Genomic DNA, 10,638 nt, shown 5'->3' with positions numbered 1-10,638 from the left:
CAGCACGGCTCGGTCTAAAAACTGGATCTGAACCCGTCTGATGGACACGAGACCAAACTGAAGCTACTGGCTCCTCCCAGCTGATAATCACAGCAGATTCACCCTGAAGGTCAGACCGTGCAGTGACTCTACAGGCCTGTCAGAAGGTCAAAGGTCATGACCTCTTCTCTCTAAAAACAACATGGCAGCGCCACCACGTTTCATCTGAAGGAACCACAAGACTTCTGGATCAGAACCAGACCAGAGGACAGACGTGTACCCAGAATGCACTGCAGCAAACATCTCCTCCAGCTGTCAGCACGGTGGTGGAGGCTGATGGTTCCGGCTCCTGTCAGTCATTGACTGGACTCTGTAGACCAAAGGGTTCTGGAGTCCAAGAGCTGAAGCTTGGACCAAACTGGGTCCAACAGAACCGTGATCCAGAACACAGCAGCTGATCTACAACAGAACAGGTCAGAAAGAACAGAAGCAACTGTCCAGTCAGAGTCCAGAGCCTGAACCTGATTGTCTATGGTGGACCTTCAGATATCTGAGCAGAACCCTTCAGAACCTGGTAAAAACCAGATCAGTGTTATCAAAGTCCAATACGTAGAACCCAGAACTGACAGGGGGTGAACCTTCTTTTTCCCATAACTGTAATTCTGGTACTTGTGATGTCAATAAATCTTGTTTTTAAAACAGGTTCTGGTGCTGCTCTCTAACCAATCACTGTACGTCGTACAGGTAGTGGTCCACTATCTGGACCTCTTACGTTGTTTAACCCAAACACCTGACAGGGGCTTCTCATGCGAACAGATTTAAACTACGACTTTAAAACTAAGACTCTAAAAGCAGATCTACTAACTACAACCAGTTCAATAGTTTGAGGAACGTTGAAGGTGGTCCTGGTCCACAAGCACCTAATGAAGCCTTGATGTGTTCAGCGTGGGGTCAGGAATAACCCACTGCGTGCAGTGATGAACCAAATCAAAAGCTGAAAGACCCGGCAGAACCGCGCGGACACTGGAAGTCCAAATCTGCTCAGATGGTGATGCAATGCTGTCGCAGTTTGGCCGCCAGGAGCTCGTGGGTTAAATTATGCCTCGTGATTATTCCAACGATCTGAAAGAAACACAAGAGACAAAATGTCACCGTGTCGTGGACTGAAACGGTTTCTAGTCGATTTTTATTAAATTAGAAAGCTTCAAAAGTTCCAATAAAATAGGTATGACTGGAGAATTTACCTCGCCGACAGCATTGACCACCGGTAGGTGTCGGAGACCCATAGTCCGGAACAGGTTGAAGACCTGGGAGATCCGGGTGTTGGGTGAAACCGTGTAGGGACTTGTGTTCATGTAGGGGGTGACATCCTGGGAACACATCAATCGATTAATCAAAATCTAAGAAAATCTGGAACTTCCTGTCTGAACTCTCAGAAGATCGTCAGAGTGTGCCGGAAAATGGATCGTACCACTATCATGAGGGGGTTGAGCAGGGTGAGGTCCACTTCATGGATGTCTGGGTAACGTGGGTAATCTTCTGTCATTTCTGCATACGACAACCGGGGCTGAGTGGCACTCTATTCCAGGGAGAAGATCGTCATGAAACGGCAGAAAAACAGCATCCGAACGCACAAGAGTGCAACTGACCGACTGGTTCTCGGAGTAGCAGACCCCTCTGATGAGCAAGTTGACCAGCTGGGAGCGGAGGATGAGGCCGTGGAAGGTAAGTGGTCTGAACCGCTCCTCCATGGTCCACTCCTCACTGGGAGACTGATCCGGGTACAGGTTTGGGTATGGAGCATGCCTAGATGTAAACAGCACCAAAACGAGGATTACAGAAACTGACGGTGGAACCGATGGACGGGAGCTGGCGCCTCGTCAACATGAAGTTTATTCTATAATTCATTTTGCTTGACAGGCGGGATCCCTGAGACATACTGAATACTCTATGCTCAGTTTTGTTGACAGGGTGGGGTGCCTGCCTTCATTAAGGATGCTGATGCACTTTAGCAGCCCACGTCTCACAACGTTTGATTTCCTGCTCCTGCAGCAGCTTTGGGAAAACCCAGACAAATTAGAACCTGCAGCTGGATCAGGAACCACGTGCCATGATCGCTGGTACATCTTCCAACAAAGACTACGTTTGAAAAGAGCAACACAGCAGGACTTTACATCGTCCCGGTGCGCCTGTCCTACCTTCTCTCCAACATCTGCTGGAGCAGGTCCTCGCCCTCCTCCGCCGGCTCCACGGCGGCGACCTGCTCATCACAAACGTTCCTCAGCTCGCTGGACGGGTACGACTTCATCGACTGGCACCGCCGCCGCTGCTCCCCCGCACGGGACACGATGTTGGACCGCTACAAGAACGACAGCGTTCTGTTGACTTGGAGCGTTTTTCAAAGGTTTGCTCACAATAAAAAAAGACAAATCTGTGAGAAGTGATGTGTAAGAGCACGATGACCCTGAACCCTGCAGGAAAGACCAACTTGATTCTGTTCGAATCGAACCAGAAGATAAAGAGCAGGATGAGAAATCTCAGACAAAGGGCGGTCGAGCTGCTCCCTCCGTCGGAGTAAAGAAGGAAAACGACGTACTTTGAAGTGGATGTTGTTGCTGATCAGGATGTTGCCCTTCATGAAGTCTCGCTCATTCTGCCGGTTCTCTGTGACCACGGGAAAGGCGTGGTACACGGTGGTTCGGAGGATGCTGACCAAGGACTGAACTCGGGTGTGGGGGTACACGTAGGTCAGGTTGGGCTCCATGATGTCGCTGGCTGTCAGCCTGGGGGAAAGACGAAACAGAAAGATTCACGCCACCTGAGCAGGACTGCGTGAGGAACTCACCGGTGGACCAAGTCTCCGTCCAACTGTTGAAGGATCCAAAATGAAACAAAATCACAGATTAAGGACGGCTTTGGTTTTAAACCAAGAAGTTACTTCAGTCAATCAACAGAAATGAAGCCGATCTGTGCAGCCAGCTCTGGGCTCACATCGGACACGATGCCTTTACCGTCACAGCGCGAGATCCTTCTGAAAGCTGAAACCTGCAGAAGAAAAGCCTTTAGAGAAATGTATTTCCCCGAGGAGCTCAGAAAACCTGTCGCCACAAACTGTTATTGTCAGTTCAGTTCAGAAATCTTGAGTCCTGCTCTGAATAAAACCTTAATGGAAAATGATCAGCAGCTCTCTGCAGCACTTCCTGTTATAAAACACGTGGACCGTCTGTCCACGGCGAAGACGACGTTTGACCTTTTTATTCCCTGTCGAGGAGTGAAGAGGGGAATTGGACATTCTGTCCCTTCGTCTGTCGTGAGCTGGATAATTAGAAAACTAAGCTACGAGTCGTTATCCATTTTGGTGTGTGGCTGCATCTAGGCCTAAGAAAGGTTCTTATTGAGAATTGGGCAGCCACGCCAAAACACAAGATGGCTGTCACCATATACAAAAATATAGAACGTGTCCTTCACTGAGACAATCCGTCCACCTCACAGGTGGGCCTTAGGCTGACCACAATAAAAGGCCACAGAGGTTGCAGGTTCTGAGGGAGCAGTAATGTCCACCAGAGCTGCTTCTGAGAGTTGAGTATTAATTTCTCTACCATCAGATCTTCAAAGGAATTTCAAACAATTTCGCAGAACATCCAACCGGCCTCACAACCGCAGACCACGTGTAACCACACCAGCCCAGGACCTCCACACCCAGCACCTTCACCTCCAAGTCTGAGACCAGCCACCCAGACAGCTGCTGCAACGAAACCAAAGAGTTTCTGCACAAACGGTCAGAAACCACATGGTGGTCACACCAGATACTGACTGGTTCTTCTGGTTTCTACCTGGTTTAAAAGTCTACTTTCTATTTGGGTTAGTTTTTTTTGAGTAGTCCACATGATAAGGACCATCAGCCTTTATCATGTGAACAGCTAGTGGCTACTGGTTGATCCACCATGAGAAGGTGCTGCTCATCAGACTGAGTTTGTTGCAGCTCCTCAGACTGAAGAAGTCCTTTGGATAAAAGACAAAACGTTTCCACAAGAATCCGTCCACAGGACCTGACTTTAGATTTTTCTACATGGATTATTAAGTGTGCATCAGGATCTCCACTCACACAGGCGCCCCGGCCGGAATTCGATCCAGCAAACTTCTCTCCGAGAGGCAAAAGCTCAACCCACTGAGCCACCGTGTCGCCCCATAACTTCATGCAGGAGTTAAACAGATGCTTTTTTCTTTAAAAACAAATCTTACTTGTCCATTTCAACCTCAGTCTCCCAGTCCAGCAGGGGGACCCCTTTCAGCTGGATGTGGATGTCATAGATGCCCTTATTGAAGAAGTCTCCGGTCCACTTCGCAACCTGACAATAAAACAGAAAGAAATCCAAAAATAAGAAATGAAAGTTTCAAAAACAAAAGGGCTGCTCTTTTCCTCTGAGGCTGAAGACATTTTGAGAGCGGAGTTCAAAGCTTCAAACTGAACGAGACGCTTCGTTCATGCAGCTAAATTCTCTGCAGGAGACTGAACATTTATACAATTATCAGTCCTTTGTACCAAAAACATTATTTTCCTACATAGAAAACCCATAACGATAAAACTACCGGTACTGAGTACTGAGTTCTGACATATTTTCAGCATATTTCAAGGTTCAAGGTTCTTTATTGTCATTTGCATCATTTGTGGTACATGAGGTGGAAATTGTGTACACAGAGTCCCAGTTACTTCCTATATTAGCAAAAATATAAAGTATAAAAAGAAACAGTAAATAAGGATCTAAAATATACACTAAATAATAATGTAATATAATACGGTGTATTAAACAGCAGCCTGAACATGAGTCTGTTGTGAGCAGATGGGTATGAATACAGCAGCTTAGGGTTGAGAAATCAGCAGCATGGGCAATCAGCAGCATGGACAATCAGCAGTACATCATATTAGCATAATTTGTTTCAAAGGATAAAATCCAGCATCATAAACTGATAGGATATGAGACATCAATACAGGAATCTATAGCAATGGCTCGGACAAGCAAATACCTTGCTTTCTCTTTGCCCTTGATTTGTGACCTTGACCTTGAAGCTGTGGTGATGAAACGTGTAAGAAACTCTCGTCCTGGTGATGATTCATAGATGTATCAAGTTTCATTAAATTATCTTGAGCGGTTTAGAAGTTGTGTGGGACGAGCAAAGACCTAGTTTTACCTTTGACCTTGATTTGTGACCTTGAAGCTGGAGCGATAAGTATATGCGAGACATCATCTACTGTTGGTATAAATTTGTATCAAATTTCATTAAATTAATCTTGAGCGGAACAGAACTACGGTCCAGACAAGCAAAGACCTTGTATAATTGTTGACCTTGATTTGTGACCTTGGAGCTGGCGTGATGAAAAGTTCACGACACTCCGTGTTGGGGTGGTATAAATGGGCATGGAGTCTCAAGAAATGATCTTGAGTGGATCAGAAGTTATGGGCGGGACCAGAGAAAGCGTACAGACGGACAGACCACACCACGATGCGTCGCCCAGTCGACGGACGTTAAAAATGTTTTAAGAGCCGTTTGTTGGAGAACCGTGAGACCAAACGAGGCAGCGTACCATCAGCGTGATCATGATGGGCAGCCCGTACGTGATTTCATTGGTGGACTCGATGAGGATGACGGTGAGGCTGATGGTCATCCGGACCACTCCCCCGAGGAAAGCGGCAGCGCCGATCAGAGCGAAGGTCCCGGAGTAAATGTCCATCCCCAGTTTCCTGTCAGAGGAGAAACATCAGACCAAAACAAAGGAAATCACTGAACACAACGTTAGACCAAGTTTGGAACAAGTTTTAATTAGGACATGTTAAATAAACTAAATAAAAATTTCAGCTCGTTTAGATACTGGTCTCTTGGTGTCATGAGTACCCAGAGACAACAAAAGCTTCAAAAAGAAAAGTTCTTCCTCACACTTTGAGGATGTTTGCGACGAGACGTCCGAACGCCGCCCCGCAGAGAAGCGACGGGACGAAGAGCCCACTGGGGACGGACACGCCATAGGTCCAGCAGGCCAACAGGAAGTAGAGCAGGAAGAACACCGACAGGGTCACCGGACTGAAGGTCCCTGTGGGGAGGAACCGGAGAAGGGTCATCCCCCTCGTCTGAAGCTCGAGTCGTCAAACGCTCGACAAACTGAGGCCTCAGGAACCTTCTGTACGTATCAGTGAACTACGGGATGCTGTTAACTCGACTGTAATGTAGAATAACACAAATTTATATCTGATCATATCAGTTTATAATAGTTTGTAAGAGCCTTTGGTCAATGGAGGTTATTTTACAAGAGATAATAAGAAAACTAGAATTTGCATTTGATTTTAAGTGTTTCTGATAAAAGCAGCTGCACAAAAACATCCCATGCTGTACCGAACGGTGCCCGTGACATGAAATGGATGCGTTTTTGTAAAGAGAACATTAACAACGTACTGAAAAACAAATCTCATGCTGCTGAGACGAACAGTTGTTGAGATACTCTCATGCTCTGGAACAGGAAGTGATGTGAGTGATGTCTTCTGATTATTTTGAGTCGCCATCAGCGAAAGACGAAGAAGAGTTCAGATAAGATCGTTTAAATCAACGGAGACCGGGACATTCCTGTTTTTAAAGAGTTCCCCTTTGATGTCACTTCCTGTTTCACTTTGGCTGCACCAAGTTCTAAAGGAAGAACACGAGTTACGTGACAAAATAGTTAAAATCACGTGCAGTACACCAAGCTTCTTAAAAATGTTAGGATGCTTTCTTTAGGATGTGGATCGCTCGGTGCGCGTGGATCGCTCGGTGCGCGTGGATCGCTCGGTGCGCGTGGATCGCTCGGTGCGCGTGGATCGCTTTTAAAAATGCATTTTAAATGAAGTGTTGCCAGTTTAAGGTCTGCTCACCGTCCTGGTGGAAGAGCTGGTGGATGGCAGCCTCCTGGGGGTTGAAGAACAGAGTGGCCATGTCGTTGTAGGTCTTGTTGGAGCAGAAGAACTGGCGAATGGTTGAGTTGATCTCCTCACTGTTGGCCAGCTGGAAATGATTGAACAGTAAAGACATGGGGGGGGGGGGGGGGGATCAAATGTTCAGTCTGCTGCAATTCTGTGGGCCTCATCTGGATCAATTTATTCTAATATTAATAAAATATGGGTTCTAATTATTTTGGTTGTTGCCCAGACAAAGGACTCAACGTGAAGTAAAGATCTGGTACGCACCTAAAGGCTGTCATAAGAGCATTAACAGGAGTTTTACCTCCAGGTTCTATTTTATTTATTAACCTTTATCTAACCAGGCAAATCCCACTGAGATCACAGATCTCTTTTGAAAGGGAGGCCTGGGCCTGACGGCAGCCCAACATGCATGTTCTTGATCAATTCTTCCCTTCACTGAACAGCACCCTGTTATTTACATTATTTGATGTTTTGTACCTTCAGCTGGATTTTTCCACCCATGCATGTGTGCCGAGGCACCAGTTCCACTTTAGAAACTTCTGGTAAAAATAAATACAATTAAAACACATCTATGTTCCAGTGATAAGCCAGACATTTTTAACTCTGGTACAAAAATCATCTGCCAAGGAACAAAATGGACAAAAGGGGGTAAGAAGTGACCAAAGCTGCAAAGGTACAAAGTGACCGTACCTTCACATGGTCTGTGCACATATTTTCTTAAAGCAATAGTTTTAGGTTTAAAGAACACTGATGTTCCACAGGGCTGTGTGCTATCACCACTTTTATTCACTTTATACATAAATGAGTTGCGACATACAGTGTCTTGTGAAAGTATTCGTCCCCCTTGAACTTTTCAACCTTTTGCCACATTTCAGGCTTCAAACATAAAGATATAAAATTTAAATTTTTTGTGAAGAATCAACAACAAGTGAGACACAATCGTGAAGTGGAATGAAATATATTGGATGTGTCAAACTTTTTTTAACAAATAAAAACTGAAAAGTGGGGCGTGCACTATTATTGGGCCCCTTTACTTTCAGAGCAGCAAACTCAGTCCAGAAGTTCAGTGAGGATCTATGAATGATCCAATGTTGTCCCAAATGACTGATGATGATAAATAGAATCCACCTGTGTGTAATCAAGTCTCCGTATAAATGCACCTGCTCTGTGATAGTCTCAGGGTTCTGTTCAAAGCGCAGAGAGCATCATGAAGACCAAGGAACACACCAGGCAGATCTGAGATACTGCTGTGGAGAAGTTTAAAGCTGGATTTGGAGACAAAAGATGGGGAGCAGCCAGCACCACACCTGTATTCAGACCTTCAGTTATAAAAGTGCAGGAAGCAGAGCAGGTGACTGAATTTAAATACCTCGGAACAATAATTAACAAGTTGACCTTTGACCCCCAACACTGACTGTACTTACAAAAAGCCAGACAGCGTCTCCACCTTCTATATAAGCTGAGGAGCTTTAATGCAAGCAAAATTACTTTGCAGTTGGTGCACAGGTCACTGGTAGTTGTTTCCTTTAATATTGTCTCATGGTATGGGAACGTCCTAGCCAGAGACAGGAACAAGTTGTCCCAGGTGGTCAAACTGGACTGTAAAATCATTGGTCATCAGCAAATGCAACCTACAGACCTGTACAGTCAGGTTCTGAAAAAAAGGCTATACAGGTTTACAATGACCCAACTCATCCACTGCAACCATTATTCAGGTTGGAACCATCTGGCAGAAGACTGCTGGTTCCTCTGGTGAAGAACAATGGAACAAAAAGTCATTTGTTCTCTCTGCCGTGAGCAGGTCCTATTTAAACGCAGCCTCACATGACAACCCGCTGTCTGCTGAGATGTTTTTAATGTATCGTGTATTTTAGAATAGGTTTTTATTGGGTTAGCAAAGCTTTTTAAAGTTTTATGGCATTTTTTATTGTGTTGTTTTGCATGTACGAGCCAGATGTCAAAGATAAATCTCCATGTCATGAAATGTTTTGGACAATAAAGTTATATTGATTGCTTGATTAAAACTGTGTCTAGTAGCAGAAACATTGTTGGTCCTGTAAGTATGAACATGGAATAGACAAAAAGACTGTTAATATTAGAAATCAACGCACCAACTTCATGTGGCGTCTCTGAAACAACTCCTAAATATACGTTTCCCACTCCGTGCACTGTCATTATTAATTATATAAAAGAGACACACATTTTATAAAAGTTAGTCAAATTTCTTCGATCCCCACAGATGTCTCTCCAGGGTTTCCCCTACCATTATACAAGGAGGGCGCCCCGCCGTCAACAGAACCGAGCGCCCTGCCTACTACCGAAATGTCCTTCACCCACAACTCTGCACCCCACCCCCGCCCCGGTCGAAAACTGCTGGGCGTAGCGGTGCGAAATACAGAAGCGCTGGCTAAAAAGCTACTAATGACACAGTGCTCCGCTTCTCTCAACAACTGCCGGCACAAAAGTAGCGTGCAACACAGACATGTCTCTCTCCCAAACCTCCCCCATTTACAAAACTCCCTGAAGAGAGGAGCACCCTAGCAAGGCAAGTGACCGAGGGGAAACACTGCTCTCCATATACTCCGATCCACCTCGGTCGATTTCAGGGACAGAGTCCTGGATCATCCATCATCCTGTTGATGTCGGACGTTCCTGGTCATCTTCCTTTGTGACCACTTGCTGGTTCCTAGAATAAAACCCGACAGATATGTTCCTTCTTGGTTCTGTAGCAGAATGGAGCCGTCTGACGCTGGTGGGATCTCTGTAGAGGTCCTTGTCACACTTTCTTGCCATTTGTAGATGAGTTAAACACCCATTCAGTGAGTGACCATGGTCCTGACGCATACTGGAAAACACTTTCAACTGTTGCTTTAGAGAGATTTAGTTTCCTGAAGAGTGAAGAAGGACAGATTTTTCCCAGTTTGACAGCAGTCTGAGCTACAGGTCCTCCTCAGTGGACGTAGCCACGCTGAGAGACACTTGAAATCCTTCACCTGTAGGACCAGGTCTCCAATCCGTCTCCATCTTGTTGGCTTTCCATTCGCAGTCAGAGAAAGCTTTGGAGTCAGTTAACAGAAATCTCCTTGTATACCTCCATACTGATAATCATGCCATCCCTACTGTCAGTCATGAAAACATTTACGTTTCCTCATGAAGAATTAAGACCATGACTTGTTCTCACACGTCTTATTCACTCCTGTCCTTTAACCAGACAGGCAGCTGCACTCCGTTGTGTAACGGGAAAAACTCACCGTGGTGTTGTGGGTGGTGGGGGAGGTCAGGTCCCGACATTCGCCCAACAAAATGGAAGCGGCAAATATCACAACTGTTGTCACCATGGCAACCAGCAGACTCTCGAGTACTCTGAAATGGAAAAAAAAAAGGTTTAAAATCAGAAATAAAGCTTGTGTTTGTCAGCTGGGGCGGGCTGTGCCGGGTCACCTGAAGAACCTGGCCTTGGGGTGAACATGTCTCATGCGATACTTGGCCAGACACTTGTTCATGCAGTTGAAGAGCGCCCCCAGCAGGCCACCAACCACACCCATCAGGACAAAGAAGGCCAGGTCCACTGCGGTCCACAGGTGGCAGTTCTTATCACCGTCTAGACACTGACCAACAAAAGTGACAGATTATGACGAGCACCGTCAAACGCCCGTCAACAGACAACTATACAGCAATCTATAGGAACGGCCCGGACAAGCAAAGACCTCGC

The 10,638-nt window shown here is 45.8% G+C and overlaps 1 protein-coding gene across 1 annotated transcript in view; it reads right to left on the bottom strand.

The window, feature by feature from the left end:
• Positions 1-1,020: 1,020 nt before the first annotated feature.
• The window catches only part of LOC119417387 (chloride transport protein 6), a 10,251-nt gene continuing 633 nt past the window's right edge, over positions 1,021-10,638 (bottom strand). The window contains exons 2-13 of the mRNA XM_037684590.1: positions 10,368-10,534; positions 10,178-10,289; positions 6,879-7,008; positions 5,914-6,067; positions 5,564-5,720; positions 4,222-4,328; positions 2,576-2,762; positions 2,178-2,338; positions 1,629-1,785; positions 1,451-1,558; positions 1,224-1,349; positions 1,021-1,101 (exon numbers count right to left, since the gene is read on the bottom strand). Coding sequence (XP_037540518.1) covers positions 1,021-1,101; positions 1,224-1,349; positions 1,451-1,558; positions 1,629-1,785; positions 2,178-2,338; positions 2,576-2,762; positions 4,222-4,328; positions 5,564-5,720; positions 5,914-6,067; positions 6,879-7,008; positions 10,178-10,289; positions 10,368-10,534 — 1,647 coding nt within the window. The remainder of the gene's footprint in view (positions 1,102-1,223; positions 1,350-1,450; positions 1,559-1,628; positions 1,786-2,177; positions 2,339-2,575; positions 2,763-4,221; positions 4,329-5,563; positions 5,721-5,913; positions 6,068-6,878; positions 7,009-10,177; positions 10,290-10,367; positions 10,535-10,638) is intronic.

Source organism: Nematolebias whitei, chromosome 11 (assembly GCF_014905685.2).
Source record: "Nematolebias whitei isolate Nwh7 chromosome 11, NemWhi1, whole genome shotgun sequence".
Taxonomy (NCBI): domain Eukaryota; kingdom Metazoa; phylum Chordata; class Actinopteri; order Cyprinodontiformes; family Rivulidae; genus Nematolebias; species Nematolebias whitei.
The sequence above is the reverse complement of the archived record's forward strand: the minus strand, read 5'-3'. Positions and strand labels throughout refer to the sequence as shown.